This window comes from Nothoprocta perdicaria, unplaced genomic scaffold (assembly GCF_003342845.1).
Source record: "Nothoprocta perdicaria isolate Ctin4 unplaced genomic scaffold, notPer1 scaffold_185, whole genome shotgun sequence".
NCBI classification, from domain to species: domain Eukaryota; kingdom Metazoa; phylum Chordata; class Aves; order Tinamiformes; family Tinamidae; genus Nothoprocta; species Nothoprocta perdicaria.
In genome coordinates this window covers 841,212-856,559 of record NW_020455038.1, presented here as the reverse complement: position 1 = coordinate 856,559, position 15,348 = coordinate 841,212, and the positions used below count along the sequence as shown (strand labels likewise).

The window sequence follows — 15,348 nt, the reverse complement described above, 5'->3', positions numbered from 1 at the left end:
ATTTCTACAGTCACAGTCCTTTCAGACAACACAAAACCAAAGATAAGCATGAGATTGACCGGATGACGCTCACCGTGGTAAGGATCTTGGGGGCAGTGGCAATTATCTTTTTCATGCCTAGTAAACTGCAGAGCTGACAAAAAGTACCTGTATTTATTCATGAGCTGCTTTCCGGGCAAAGGCTGTATTTACACACGCACAAAGGTTGTGCTTGCAAATGCTATTAAAGAAAAGCTATTTTCCTGTGTGGTAAAAGCAGATCAAAATATTTCTATAGTTTAATGCCTTTTTTTGTACTACTTTTTTTTCCATAGAATGTGGAGTTACCAGATTCATTTTCTCCTGAGCTGAAGTCCCTTTTGGAAGGGCTTCTTCAGCGGGATGTTAGCAAGAGACTTGGCTGCCAGGGGCGCAGGTCGGTGTCTTCTCCTCCTTGCACCTGTAACTTTAAAAACTTTGACTTTTTTACAATGGATGACTTAATATGAAGCAAAAATCAACTTCCTGATAATTTTACTTTAGGAAAGAAAACACTGAAAAGTGCAATTGCATAATATTACATTTGAGCTTGCTTTGATTGTGGAAGCATTACGAAGTTATATCATTAAAGTCACTTCTCTCTTGCCATATGCTCTTTGCAATCATTTTCATTTTTGGAGGAGTTGATATATATCTTATTATGGATGTTAGTACTTTTCCTCCCTGTTCTGTTTTTATGTTGTTTCACCTGATCTGTTTTGACATGGATTTGTGCTATTTGATTAGGGCGTAATGATAGCTAAAACTATTTGTGTTGTTGCAGCTGTTTTGGTAGGAGTTATTCCACAAACGATTCCCAGAAAGCCCCAAGTACTTACTTTGTTTTGGGCTGCCTCTATTTCCAATGGCAAATGTTGTTATCTCCCATATTCGGAGAGAAGCAGGCTCATTGCCGTGAGTCTCTAAGGTGTTGCTAACACCTATTTAAAACGCAATATTTGCCTGATGTGAGGTCAGGAGAGAAAACAGAAGTAAACAACTGTTGAGAAACTGTTGGCAACGTGTGATACCTCTTGAGTAACAGTCAGTCACACCAAAGATGGTGCAAGGTTATTCCAGGGATATATTTGGAGGATTTTATGTCACGGACTCCTTGATGATAATCACCAAGTCTGAGATTACTTTTCAAGCTCAGGCTTATCAAGGGTAGTTTTGCTTGTAAAGTGAGTATATTATCAAATGCAGTAGCGTGAGCATGTTGCTTAGAATGAACCCATAGAATCTGACAACGGAAGAATGGTGTTTGTCATTTGAAGAGATGGTGTGTCACGGAGTGACGAGGGTGATAGCTTCCCAGACTGCAGCACTGCGTGCACTGCTTCCATATTAGTCTTCTATTGTTTTAAAAAAATTACATTAAAAAACAAGTGTTTTAGTGATGTTTTCAAGTGCTGTAAATGCCTGACCTTTGACAGCTTTAAGTTTCTCTGATGTTTTTGAAAAGCCCCTTTGTTTTGTTGACTGCAGTTAATTTATTTTGCAGTGCACAAGAAGTAAAAGAGCATCCTTTCTTCAAAGGGATCGATTGGCAGCAAGTCTATTTGCAGAAGGTAAAGGATTGAAATATTAACTTTAGCTTCAAAGTAAAGCAGTAAAGAAGCCTGTGCAGGTAGCAAAATAGAAAACTTGGGGATTCCTGTCCCCAGCACGGCTACTTGCTGTCAAATGGCTGCCTTCTTTCTTCTGCATGGTTCTCTCTAACCATAACTACTACTTCTTTCTCTTAAAAAAAGATACAGAAGACCTTCTGCTGAAGGAATGGAGAACTGCTTTGTACTGAAATTTGATTTCAAATGACATTCTGTTACACAGTCGTGTGTAATGTGTAGAACACTAGAGAGGAGGTATTTTTCTGCAGAATGGATTTAAATGATGTACATTAATTTATCTGTAATTATGCTACTTTTCTTTCTAGTATCCTCCACCATTGATTCCTCCCCGGGGAGAAGTAAATGCAGCAGATGCTTTTGATATTGGGTCCTTTGATGAAGAGGACACTAAAGGCATTAAGGTACACAAGTGTAAATGATAGGTAAAGAGCCATACTTGAACTGTGGGCTCACCTGGCACATGTGTTTGCCATTTCCCTGCTTCAGGGATACGGACGTGGTTCTATAAAGTGCATAAAGAATTGGTTTTGAGTTTGGAACCTGAATCTCAGCTAATTTTAGAGCATGTTGTTGTGAAATGGTATCTTGGAGTTGTTTGTTGTTTGCTTTTGCTTGCCAAGTCTGTGTCTTTTGGTTACGTTTTAGATGGGCTGACATGCCCATCCAGTGTTTTTGTTGTTCCCTTCTTCAATAGATCCAGCTTTAATCTTGTTAATACAGAAATGAGGCAGGAGAGAAATCAGTTGCTCCAGACTTTCTAGGTTAACTTCTCACTGTGCCTAGAAGAGGAACTCGTCTGTCAGTGTCACCTGTTGTCATTACAGAAGTGGCATAGAAAAGCTTTTACGTGCGTAGAGAGCTGTGTGAAGAGCCCGGGATTAGCCTTGTCCCAGGAAACTCACAGCTTCAGCGTTGCTCTAATGGGCTCCAAAGGCTGGGGCTGTGGGACGCTGCAATTCCAAGGACTGTTTAGCAGGGAGGAGCGAGGCTGCCTCCTGTGCACGTAGTGGTCATCGATTCCCAGCACGACTCGGCCCCGTGAACCATAGAGCCGAATTACCTCGTGTCACCGTGCTCGGGCTGCCCGCAAGCTTTGTTTAGTCCCGAGTCAGCGCGGGGTGTCACCGAGCCCGGGCGGACAGTGCAGTCTAGCGGGCTCGCCGGGCACTTCAGCAGCAGCCTCTGCTCCTGCTTCTCCCAGAAACCCCGATTCTCTCCGGATTAGCGTGGAAGCCATGGAGGAGAGGACGCGGAGAGGGTCAAGTCACCCCAGATTAAAACCTTAGCAGGAAACCCCTGCCTGCTTTTGCACTGCATCAGTGTGTGCAATGGCTAAACCCACAGCATGGCTGTCGCCAAGTGCCACGTGCTCCTTCGTGGGACTGGCAGCGCGAGGTGCCCTCGGGGCGACTCCGGAGCTGTGGTTCATGGCAAGGGAGAGGAGAGGCAAAGCCAGCACCGGGGTTACGAGGTCTGCAGGGTGCACTCGGGAGATGCAGAGATGAATTCTTAAGTGTAATATTAAGCTGGGAAAGCAAGACAAGTGTCTCTGTGTAAACGGTCCCTTTTCATGTTACAGTCCCAGTACCATAGCCTCTATTTCACTTATTTTCTTATGTTGGAGTTTTTCTGCTGAAGAGGTTTTTAATGCGGTTTGGCATTTTTAACGTGCAGCAAAGTTAAGAATGCAACAAAGCTAGGAATGTAGCTGCTTACATTTTAAATGTAATGACTGCAGAACAAGATGGGTCAACCTTGCCTAAGGTAGGCTTTTTAAAGCTATTAAGCCAAAACGTTTTCAACCAGTGGCCTATTTTCTCTATGTAAACTATTACCTGTGCTTAAATTAGTCTATCTAATGTTTGCACCTATTTGTTCTGGCAAGGTTACAGTTCAGTGCATCTTTTAAGATAATAAAATAATGAAAAACCATTGACTGCTGTGGTAAAGAATAGTCAAGCTTATTAAAATGTTGTGTTTTTTGTGTTATTTTTTTCTTTTGCAAGTTGCTCGATAGTGACCAGGAATTATATAAGAACTTTCCTCTGGTAATATCGGAGCGCTGGCAGCAAGAAGTAGCAGAAACAGTTTATGATGCAGTGAATGCAGACACAGATAAAATTGAGGCCAGAAAAAGGGCTAAAAATAAACAGCTTGGCCATGAGGAAGGTAATCTATTAAATGCTTTTTTTTTTTTTTTTAAATCTTCTATTACTGGATACTTGTTCATGTATATGAAGTTTGGAACAACTGACTTTCATATTGCTCTCATTCACCAGGAATAGAATTCGTTTAATCTGTATCATGTTTCTTAATATTTGGAAACACTGTGTGGTGATATAACCCTTTGGAAATCTGCAGCACAATCTTTAAAGATGACTGTGTGCAGCCCCTCATTGCTTTTGTTTGTTGTGTATACTCTGAATGCTGAGGATTTCATTTCATGGCAAAGGGGACTGGAAAACTGTATAGAAAACGTGACTTGTTTGCAAAGGCTGGTGCAGGGCAGATCTTGACCTTGGCATAGCACTGTACAAGGCTCTTAACAGTAAATCAGGCATTATTTTGTTTTGCTTTCAAAGAGCCAAGCTGTGTGCTGGTGGGGCTGGCTCCGTGTGGCCGTGCACGTGGGAGCACTGTTGCAACCCCAGTGCTCGCACGCCTGCTCGCGAGCCCTGCGGAGCATCCGCGCTCTCCGGGCGCTCCTGCAGCGCGCCTGGCACGCTGCCGTGCTCTGCACACTGATGTCTGCTCTCGCCGTAGATTACGCGCTTGGGAAGGACTGCATCATGCACGGTTACATGCTGAAACTGGGCAATCCCTTCCTCACCCAGTGGCAGCGTCGTTACTTTTACCTCTTCCCAAACCGCCTGGAGTGGCGAGGAGAAGGAGAGTCACGGGTGAGTGCGGCCGGGCACCCCAGCGAGCAGTGATGGTGGAAGACAGGGAAGACCAGAGGGTGTCGAGGCAAATCGCAGCCCTTGAGCTCGAGCAGCCCCCATGCAAGCAGAACTGGCCCTTAGTAAAAGACCAGTGGGCTCAAGGGGCTCCTCAGGGTAGCCTCTCCCTGGAAAACTACACTGCACTTGAGAAGCAGAAAGTTGACTTGAGAAATCTGTTTGTTTTGTTTGTATTTTCAAAGGAATTTGGTAGTTCATGGTGTTATTTTTCATTTAGGACTTCTGGAGTATTTATACAAAAAAACATAAACTGGTAAGGTAATAAATGCTATAGCATTTTCTTTGAAATAAAATGCTATAGCAACTTTAGTTTAGTTCAGCTGTGCTCATGTAGTCCAGGTGAATCATTTGTATAGTTATGTAAAGTTTGGGGATTTTCAGAATGTTCTTCTCATTTTTGTAAATATATAGACCTAAAGTATTCCCTTTCAGGCCTTTGATACAGATAGTAAGATTGTCCTTTTTTTCCAGCAAATACTTGAAATACATAAAATTCTATGGAACTCTCTTGTAGGAAAATAGTGCATATTTTGTTTGTAGACACACCTATTTGTAGATTCCTATTTCATACCGTCATTGTTGCCTCTTTTGGCTTTTATTTCCCTGTCTCTGTTTAACCAGCCAGGTCCCTTGCTAAACCTCTCTCTTACCTTATAGTCTATTTTTAGTTCATGAATCAGGCTTCAGAAATAAAAAAATGTTTGTGTAATGACCATCATGTTCATAACTTCATTCATATGGGTAGTCCAGAAACTATTAGCTATTGGCTTTATCTGGTGAGCAACACTAGTTTTTTGCCAAATCATCTCTTATTGTTTGTTTCTCTGCAAATACTCTAGCAAAATCTACTGACAATGGAGCAAATAGTATCTGTTGAAGAAACGCAAATTAAAGATAAGAAATGCATCTTACTGCGAATTAAAGGAGGAAAACAGTTTGTCCTGCAGTGCGAGGTGAGACACTTGTTTTCAGTAACTGCGGATCAGATGTTTTGCATGTGAGTTGTTCCTGTCCTCACATTACATATTGGCTGTGCAACAAATCTAAGGCTAAGCAAAACTAGGGAAGTTCTTCCTATACTTTATGCTGAAAGGAGAAGATCTGCAGCTGCAGCAGTTTGTCCTCACTAAAAGTACAGGTTTCAGTGTTACTTGTATCAAAATGAATTTTGTTTTTCACAGCTCTTAGCATTGTATTACTTCTCCCTAGGCAGCCTTCTAAGACCTTGGTGACGCAGGGGATTAATTGCTGTTAATTTATGGCAACTAAGGTGCTTGTAGGGGATAAAATAGGCAAGTGTCGAGACATTCTGGCCAGCTTTAGTTCTCTTGACTTACCTCGTTGGGGCTGAGTGATGGAAGCGAATGGCTACCTATTTTCAGTATCCAAAGGTACTTGTTTACACAGAAAATGCAAATAAGTTGCTAAAAGTGCTGTACGAAAGAGAAGACAGTGTTGGCAGTTTATGACGAAGTGCCAAACTACTTCTGTATCTCTTTCAGAGTGACCCAGAGTTTGTTCAGTGGAAAAAAGAGCTGACAGAAGCTTTTACTGAGGCCCAGAGGTTGCTGCGCCGGGCTCCCAAGTTTCTCAATAAGTCCCGCTCGACGGTGGTAGAGCTCTCGAAGCCGCCCCTCAGCCACAGGAATAGCAACGGTCTGTAGGAGACAGAGAGAACAACGGTCACGTGGGGAAGGCTACGTGTGGCGCCTCGCAGAATCATTGCTAATGAATTACTTTGTGCAGTCCTGGAAGCAGGCTGTCCTTAGGAGGAGAGGAAGGAGATGTTTACAGCACGGGATGCGAGAACTCGGTACGTGGCGGCCGGGCTCGGCGCGAGCGGGCGGGCAGCCCGGCGCTGGCGGGAGCCGCCGGGCGCCGAGGCCGCGACTTGCTCCCGTGCGCCCCGCACCCTGGCGGTGCTGGCAAACGGGCCGTTCCCCCAGAACTGCTGATGGGAGGAAAATACTGTTCTCTCTGCAATACCCTCGTGAGGTTTATGCCAAGCCTGGAAGCAGAAGTGGCTACTGCTGGTTAGGATTTACACTTCTGTGTCTGATCTCGACGACCCGCTCGACTCTGGAAGGAGCTGCAGACGTGCCGTGTTGGAGGACGTTGAACCTGTCGCGTTGCCATGTTCTTCCCGACCATTACTGCTGACTTTACTGTAACCCTTCTCCATACTGCTGGTCATCAACAGCGTGACTCTGACGCACTTCGAAGTACTGAATTCTACCTGTCCTGTGGTTTAAGTGTTATTGCTACTTCATGGAAACATGGAAGTCAAATTATTCACTTGGTTTGTTGTACTCACTAACAGTAGCTACCACCGTTTTGCTTCTTCTACGTATATGCAGTACTATAACTGACACAATAGAGTAATAATTGGTGAAGAGGAATTTGTGGTAGCTTCATCTAGTGCTCTGTTGTATACATTGACGATTTTAGCACAGTTTTTAAAGAGCAGATTCCTTTCGACAAGTTTACAGTGAATATAAAGACAGTTCTTTTCCATTTCAGGTCAACTGCACTTTTTAAAAATTAAAAAGAAGTTACTCAAATCCAATGCATTCTAGTGCATGTACTGGGTTCAGATGTATGGGTCCTTGGTACGTGTTCTGGATCACTCTTCAGTTACGGGACTTGTGGATCCTTCTCTGTTTTTTACAGAACCATAAGCAAGTGTGTTTGTTCTCTAGCATAAATATCCCCGACTCTCATGGTAGCCCCACTCAGAAGAGCCGCGTGTACCTCGTAAGGCTCAGCTTGCAGGATCTTTAGTTTTCTTCCCTAGACAATTCAGAATGAAAAAAGTTGGAGAAAAAGTTGGAGAAAACTGAGCCTGGAGCTGACAGAATGAGCTGATCAAATGCCAGAGCTGTATTAATTTTACTTAAGACATCAGTCATGTCGTGTGGAAACTGTTGTTTTACAAAAGTGAGGATACAACCTCTAATTGTGAGGCAGCTTTTGAGCGTATGAAGTCACCTTCTCCCTGGTTGATGTGATGAGTTTCTTTTCTTTCTTATTTTTTTTCTCCCCCTCCTATGACAGAGGGGAGTCAGGGCTGACTTTAGGCTGAGTTTAAGCGCTGTCCTGGCTCTGTAACCCCGGGGAAGGTTTCCTGCCGCTTGCAGCGCGGTGGGAATTGCACCCTGGCAGCAGGAGCAGTTCCACCCGCAGGCGCCCGGTTCCTCCTGGGCCCGGTCGCGTCCGGGTTGTGCTGCCAGCAGATCACCAGCGCGCCCGGGCCCATTCCCTTCGAAATACCAGTTGGCAAAATTGCATGGTTCGTTTCGGAAGCGTTTGCTTCTCCTGAAAGCAGATGTATTTGCACCCAAACATGGGATCGGCCAAGCTCTTTGCAAACGGCAAATTCTCTTGCTATAATCTGGCATAGCATAAAAGGAAAGATGCATGTTAGAAAATACCTCATGGCTGTTGGGTAATACTTTTAATGATATTCCCCATTTATTTTTTTTTTTAATTACTTCATAAAAAGAGTACCAAGCTATGAATCCTCCACTCTGGTAAGTGATGTTTAGTGTCTAAGCATCCTCCATAGGGAGTAGTTGTGGTATTTCTGAAATTTGGAATAGAAAATGTCTCTTTTTTGTTGGCACTAACTGTGTACTGGGTGTTTTAAAGAACTTTTTTTTTTTTTTTTTTTTTTCTTGCTACAGTGCCACACAATGCTCTTATTTTTCATGCTTATTTGGAAAGAAAACTCAGATTCTGATAAAATCTACTCTTATTTCTCATGTAACTTATTCTGGGTTTTGGAGTTTGCTGCCTTCTCTGTATTGTCTGTTAATTATTTTGCACAGCTGCTTCTTGTGGTGAAGGGTTTGGGAGCAGCTGCTGGTCCGTGCCGTGACGCCCCGCAGTTGGGGGTTGCTGCTGTCGGGAGGAGGCCGATGTCGGTATCGAGGAGCACGGGTGTCACCCGAAGCCAGGCGGAGCGTTGGTGTCCAGAAGGGTGCCGGGTGGCCCTGGAGCACCTTCCCGGTCGCCGTTCGTGCTTCCCTGGTGGTCGAAGCTCCGGCCGGGCTGGCAGGCGGCGCCGCCGGGACGGGGCAGGCGTCCGTGGGCTGCTGAAGGAGATGCAAAACTTCTTATTGATCATCTCAGGTCAGAGCTGAAGCAAAGCAGCTGTTACCTTTGCGAGCCACGTGCAGCTTGCTGAGAGAGAGCAAGAGCAGGGTGACCTCAGCAAACCCTCGGGTGCCCGTTGGTACTCTTGCTTTCCCAGTGACCAGTGGAAAGAATGGGATCTCTAGAGCTTTGACGTTCAGCTGTTCAAAACAGCATTTGCCACTGCTTTAACAGGTAGTTCCTACTTTAAATACCAAATTCTCTTCTTTTTCCATTTTGCTTGGACAAACATTGCTTTTAGAGCCATGAGCATTGCCTTTTGCCTATCCACATTCACGTTGTGTGTTTTGTTAGACTTTCAGGAAGGAAACTGCGGCTGTGGTGAGGGGGGATGCGTGTAGGCAGCCTCTGCCTTAGGTTTTGAAGTGTAGGGAAGATGTTCCAGTGGGGTCAGGTTGGATGTCCCCCGGTGTAGCCCGTATTCCTTCGGAGCGCAGGGGTTGCCGTCCAGCCGCTCTTCGTCTCTAACGTTATGGGCGTTAAATGCACGAGCGTGGGAGATGAGAATGCAGGCGTGGGAGTTGTGTGGCCTCGAGACACGGCGCGTGGCTTTGGCGCGAGGGCTCGGGACGCGGCGCGTGGCCTTACAGCAAAACGAGATCGAGGAGCTTTCCTGTCGAGAACAAGGGTGGCAAGGGCTGTTCCCAGGAGTGCAGCAATCCCTAGGTACCGCGGGTGGGCTGTGGTGTCCCGGCACTGCAGGTGCCAACCGGGCAAACTGCAGTGTTTAAATTCACTCAGGACTCTTGCTGCGAGTCGGCCGAATCATTAGTGCTTCATCCTTGCTCTAACTCCGGTTTTCCAAGTCCCAAAAGGCTGCTCGCCGCCCTTGCGCCCCTCTCGCAGGCCCAGCCGGCCCGGAGGCTCCGGTTTGGGGCGCTGCTTCTCGCGCTCCGGTGTGGAGGTGGGTCCCGCTGGCGCAGACCGGGCGCGGGGGCCGCTGCGCTGTCGGCACCGCCTGGGCTCCGGGCCGGCTCCGAGCTCGGCACCGGGGCCCTCCCTGGGCACAGCCCGTCTTACCCTCAGCAGTCTCGGGTCTTGCTTCTCTCGCTTTTACTGGAGAAAAACAAAACTACGTAGGGTCGATTGCTTTTGTTCGCTATAAGCGCGGGCGTTTGCAGTCCGCTGGGTAGGCAGTGGGAAGTGTTGTGGACTTGGTGCTAAAAGCCGTTTCACCTGAGCCGTGCTCCCGTAAAAACGGCTGCTGTTGCTCTGTCGAAAGAGCACCCGGGGCTGCTGATGCTGCCCTTGGAGCATCGGGAGCGGGGCTGGCGGCTCCCGCGGGAGCAGGAGGGCACCGGGGCGCGAGGGCACCCGATGCACCCGAGGGCGCCTGAACTCCGCTCCTGCGGCTCCTGCCGAGCTGTGTGTCCGGAGCTGTGTCCGGAGCCCTTCCCGCAGCAGGCGCCCCAGGCGGTTCCTTTAACTCCCCAGCGCCCGCGCTCCAAATAGCTCCCGAGCCAGGGCTATTTTGAGCTGTACAGTAGCAAGTCAATACTACTGGTTGTGTGGATGAGATGAGTCCATTCTACGGATGAAAAAAAAAAAAAATCTGAAAAACGTATTTTGAGAAAGCATAGTATTAATTTTAATATTGTAAAAAGTGGAAAAATAGCTAAAATATGCAGAGAACATATGTATATCTAAGGGTCAGGAATTCAGGATGATCTACTTCTGTTTTCTGTTCGTTTCTCTTCCATGGTGTACATATTGTGTGGATTGAACATTGGCTGTTTTAATACTATTGTTAAATTGTATTTTTATTTTGTGTTAAACTAATCATCACAGACTCGGCTTTATTTTGTTTATGTAAAGGTTGCTATGCGATGTAGGTATAAAACCAAGAATTCTATTTTAACAAAAGAAAAAAAACATTTTATATTATTTATTAAATACATGTTTCTCCAACTTCTGACATTCCATAGAATTTCTGCTCCGTGTATGTGTAGCTCGTTTGAAGAAACGGCAGTTCCTTTCAAATAGGATCGGCTTTATTCTGTTTTTCGTAATAAAGGCGAGCGGATTCCCGTCAGTCTGTCCCGTTCAGCACGTCATTCTCAGCCCGTGGATTTTAATGCATTTGTGAGTGGATCTGCGAGCGCAGTGGCTGGTGACTGCAGGAGCGTCCCAGCAGTGCCCGTCCCGCTTGGCCGATGCCTCCAGTTTTCCCTGTTATCCCCAGGCAGGCGGTGGGTGAGCTTCGCTTGCCCAGGAGTGGTGCCGGTGCCGGGTGGAAGCCGCCGGCCGGGCGGCTCCGGCGCTTCCAGGAGGACCCTTCCCTGGCAGGGCACAGGAGGCAGCCGAGCCCCGGAGCCCAGCGCTGCTCGTGCGGAGCGTGACTTTCCACCAAAAAGAGGTGTTCTGTCCTTAAACCCCCGAGGTGCCGCCCCGAAGGCAGGGCCTTGTCCCAGGGGTCCCTTGGGTCCCTCATTCCCTCCGTGCCGGGGAGCCGCATCCCGGGGAGGGGCGGCCGGGGCCTGCCTGCCCCGCGAGCAGCCCCGGCAGGCACCAAAATAGCGCGAGCTCCGAGCAGCTCAGTCCCGGAATACCAGCGGCCGCCGTGGGCAGCGGCGCTGGGGCCGAACGTCCCCCAGCCCCCCCTGCCCATTCCCTGTTCCCACCTCCCTGCCCGGAGCAGCCGGAGCCGGGCACGGAGCCCCATGCGGCTGGCGAAGTCCCCGGCACGAAGCTGCCCACCCCGGAATGCAGCACCAAAATGCAGCGAGGGGCGTTGTGCCCCGGGCTGGGATCCGCTCCGAGGCAGAGCCCGGCTTCCCTGCCCCGCTCAGGAACAGGACGAGCCAAACCGAGCCTGAAAAACAGAATAAAGTAAGAATATCCTAGGAGAGGCGTCTTCTGAGCACTGTTTTAGTGACTAAATACAGTTAAAAAAAAATCAGAGGAGCAGATTCACACAAAAAGCTACTAGTGATTTTAAAAATATATATATTGAAAGAGAACCTGTTTTCAATGTGTAATTTAATGGTAAGAAAAGCCAGTATCTGTAAATAACTTTAGATATTGTATCTATGAGAATCACTGTTTTATGTACCTTGCTCTTTTCCTATTTATTGTGCGGGGCTTGTTCCTTGCTGCTGCCCGGCCCGCGGCGCGGGGCTGCTCCCGGCGCTGCCGGGGGCCGCCGGGCTCTAAAGGACTCTTTGGGAAGAGCTAAGCTGCTTCTGTGTGTTGGTCAACTGCTCTCGTGCAAAGAGAAATCCAATAAAAAGTCCTTTGCTGTGCGGTGCCGTTTGGTTCTTTGCGGCCCGCGTCGCCCGGGCGGTGGCTGCCGCGGTGCCTGGCTCAGGTAAGTGGCACTCGGGACAGTTCGAGGGTTCTGGACGGAGGGGTTTTAGGGCAGAAAGGGGAGCGAGAGCTCAGGCAGTGAAGGCGGGACTGGGTGCTACGGACATGCATTGGTGCCAGGGCAGCCTGTGCCGTCACGGTGGCCGTCACCACGCGCCCTCCGCTTGTCTCTTTGCAGGTGCGGGTGGCCGCGGTGCCCGCGGACAGGTCCCGTGCGCGGCCTCCCCGGCCCGGCGCCTCCTGGCCCGTGCAGCCAGGCCCGGCTCTTATCAGGTGCTGCTGCGCGCCGCCGAGGAGCCGCGGGGCCCGTGCTGGGTGCGCGCGGAGCCGCAGCCGCACCAGGTCTGTGTCGCTGTCGCGCGGCCCCGGCAGGGAGCCCCGCGCCCGCCCCGACCCGCGTGGCACCGCGGTGACGCTCTCTTTCCGTGGCAGGGGCTATTTTGGGCGCTGCGCTCAGGTCGGTGGCGGACGGGGGCAGCCGGGCCGCCCCAGCGCGTCCCACCCGCCCGGCACCGCGGCCGCCCGGGGCTGCCGTGTCCCCGGGACCCCGGGGCTGCCGCCACCCCCGTCCCGGCCGGGCTCTGCGCTCGCTCCCGTCACCTCAGAGCGCAGCCCCAGCGCCCGCGGGCCGAGGGGCAGCTGCAGGGAGCAGCTCGGGGAGGAAGAGGCAGGGGGTGCGGGCAGGGAGGCTGCGCAGCCCCAGTCCCGGCGGGCCGGCGGTGGCGGCACAGGCGCCCCGCGGCCCCCTCCCCGCCGGGTATTTTTAGCGGTGACGGTGACATGTGTCGGCCCAGCTGCCGCCCAGGGGCGGGGAGGGCAGCGGAGCAGCCCGGCCGCCGCCGCCGCCTCTCGCCGCTTCGCTGCTGCTGTCCCGCCACGAGGGTCCCGCCGCCGGCCGCGCGCCCACCCCTGCGCCCGCACAGGTACCGCCCGCGCCCCCCGCTGCCTCCCCGGGACCCTCACCGCCGGCACGGGGCTTTTCCAGGTGGGAGCCAAGGGCGGCAGGAGCTGCCGGTCGTGCTGGCCGCTCCGGCAGGGAGGAATGACGTGGGCTGTGCCGGGGATCCCGGGGCCTCCGAGGCTCCTGGGCAGCCCCGTCCCCACTCTGGGTTCCCCAGTCCGGTCCCAGTGCCCGCGGGGAGCCCCCAGCCATCCCGGTGGTGCCCCCGGGCAGCTCCGGCTCCGCACCGGGCGCCCAGGCCAGGCAGGGCCCCCCGCGCCTCCCTCGTCCCACGCACGGGACGGGGCTGCCGGTGCCGTCACCGTCCCCGGCTCCGCGGCCGCACGCGGCGGCTCGAGGCAGCGCTGGGGGCCCCGAGGGCTCCGCAGCGCCCGGATCCGAGCCCCCCCGCGGCGCTGGCAGGGCCCGGCACGCGGCACCGAGGCCTTCGCCCAAGAAGGCAAGTGACACCGGTCAGCTGGGCCGGGGGCCGTTCCTGGCACTCCTGCCCTTTACTGTACATGGAAATACCGCTCGCGCCGCGGTACCGGCCAGCGCGGCGGCGGGGCCGCCACGGCCCTGGGCCGCGCGGTGCGTGAATGATGTGCACAGGTGAAGGCTGCACCGGCCCGAGCCCCGGCTCCCCGCGGCTCCCGCACGCCCGGCCGGCACCGCGGGGCTGGGGGGGAGCCTGTGTGGCTGTGGGCGCGGAGCTGGGCTGCGGTATCCGCAGGGATCCTGCTGTATCCATAGGGATCCCGCTGTATTTGCAGGAATCCCGTATCCTGCTGTATCCGCAGGGATTGGCAGCGGCACCACGCCGGAGCCGCACTCGGTGCCCACCTCACTAACGCTCTCCTCTCTGCTCTCTCCCTCTCTCCGGACCCGGCGCGGCCCCGTCAAGCGCCCGCGGTGCCGCCGGCCCCGCCGCCATGGCCATCTCCTCCCGCCTGGCGCTCTGGGAGCAGAAGGGAAGTGTGTGTCGGTGCTGCCCGGCTCGCGCCGCCTCCTCGCGCCCTGCTCGGCACAGCGGGCCCCGCTGCTCCCCGCTCCCTTCGGCCGCTTTGGGGCAATTCCCCACTCGCTGGGCCATGCAAAGGCTGCTCCCGGCTGCCGCGGCTGGTCCCTGCATGGTGGCGCATCCAGAGGGCCTGGGAGCAGCTTGCTGGGACACCTGGGGATGCAGCCCCGGCCTGGGGGAAGGAGCTGCGAGTGCCCCAAGTCAGGGCCACGCGCGGACTGGAGCTCGCTGCTCCTTGGCGGCGCAGAGCAAAGGCACCGCCGGCACCGCCGGGGCTGCGGCCCGGACCTGCAGGCGCCACGTGCGCCGGTCTGGCTGCCCCGGAGCTGGTGGCGCCTGGGATCTTAGCGGGGCTTCTTTGCAGGGCTGCTTCTCTCTGTGCTTTTCTTGGTGCTGCTCGCGGAGGCCTCCTCGTACGGGCCTGGTTGCTGCCGTGAGCAGAGCCGGGGCAGCGCGGAGCTCGTTAGTGAGCGGAGTGGAGTGGAGCTGAGCAGAGCAGGGCTGGGGCCTTCCCGCTCTCCCTGCTGTGCCGGCAGGAGGCTGGCACTGCCCATGCTGGCACTGCTGATGCTGGTGTCCCTGGAGCTGGTGCTGCTGGGTCCGGGGCTGGCGCTGCCGATGCTGGTGCTGCCGATGCTGGTGTTCCTGGTGCTGCCGGGACCGCGGCTGGCACTGCCAGCTCTCAGGCTCCGCTGCCTGCACGCCGGGCACGGCGAAGCCTCTCCCCGTGCTGGCCGTGCCCCCCATGCTGCCCCTCCAACGGCACCTTCCCTCCTGCCAACAGATCCGGGAGGAGGACCGGAGCCCGCCGCCCTCCTCCCCGCCGCTGCTCTTCTCCGTCATCCCCGGGGGCTTCATCAAGCAGCTCGTCCGGGAGACCGAGAAGGAGTCCAAGGAAGCCAAGCTAAGAAAGCAAGCCAAGGAGCACACGAAAGAGGATGTAAGTAGCAGACGAGTCGCACGCGGGCTCCGCACAACCACGTGCGGTGGAGCCCCAGGGAGCCCCAGGCCTCTGCTGGGCAGACGCGGGCCAGGGAGCTCACAACTCCGCTACCGGGGTTTGCCATCCGAGCTTTGCTTAATTGCAAGGCTAGTAATTAAGCAGAGGGAAACGTTCCCTGGTTCCCTTTTCCGGGCGCGCGAGGGGAGCGCGCGGGGCTCCCCGGTCCCGGCGGCAGGTCAGCGAGCGCGCTGGGCACCGGGTGGGCACTGGGCGGGCGCCGGGCACCCTCGTGCGCCCTGCTGAGGTCGCTCTGCTGTGTCCGCAGCCCGCGGGGCCGGGCGTCCCGCGCGCCGAGGGAGCCGCGCCGAGCGCGG

General features: G+C 53.0%; 2 protein-coding genes across 3 annotated transcripts in view; both read left to right on the top strand.

Annotated features, from left to right (window-relative positions):
* Positions 1 to 8,090, top strand: part of GRK3 (G protein-coupled receptor kinase 3) — a 51,936-nt gene extending 43,846 nt beyond the window's left edge. For both annotated transcript variants that reach the window (XM_026036685.1, XM_026036686.1), the window contains 8 exons: positions 11 to 77; positions 315 to 415; positions 1,523 to 1,589; positions 1,955 to 2,050; positions 3,656 to 3,818; positions 4,413 to 4,549; positions 5,449 to 5,562; positions 6,112 to 8,090. In XM_026036685.1, the coding sequence (XP_025892470.1) occupies positions 11 to 77; positions 315 to 415; positions 1,523 to 1,589; positions 1,955 to 2,050; positions 3,656 to 3,818; positions 4,413 to 4,549; positions 5,449 to 5,562; positions 6,112 to 6,273 (907 nt within the window). In that variant the 3' untranslated portion in view covers positions 6,274 to 8,090. The remainder of the gene's footprint in view (positions 1 to 10; positions 78 to 314; positions 416 to 1,522; positions 1,590 to 1,954; positions 2,051 to 3,655; positions 3,819 to 4,412; positions 4,550 to 5,448; positions 5,563 to 6,111) is intronic.
* Positions 8,091 to 13,942: 5,852 nt separating this feature from the next.
* The window catches only part of MYO18B (myosin XVIIIB), a 54,695-nt gene continuing 53,289 nt past the window's right edge, over positions 13,943 to 15,348 (top strand). Inside the window, exons 1-2 of the mRNA XM_026036706.1 lie at positions 13,943 to 13,987; positions 14,816 to 14,975. Coding sequence (XP_025892491.1) covers positions 13,943 to 13,987; positions 14,816 to 14,975 — 205 coding nt within the window. The remainder of the gene's footprint in view (positions 13,988 to 14,815; positions 14,976 to 15,348) is intronic.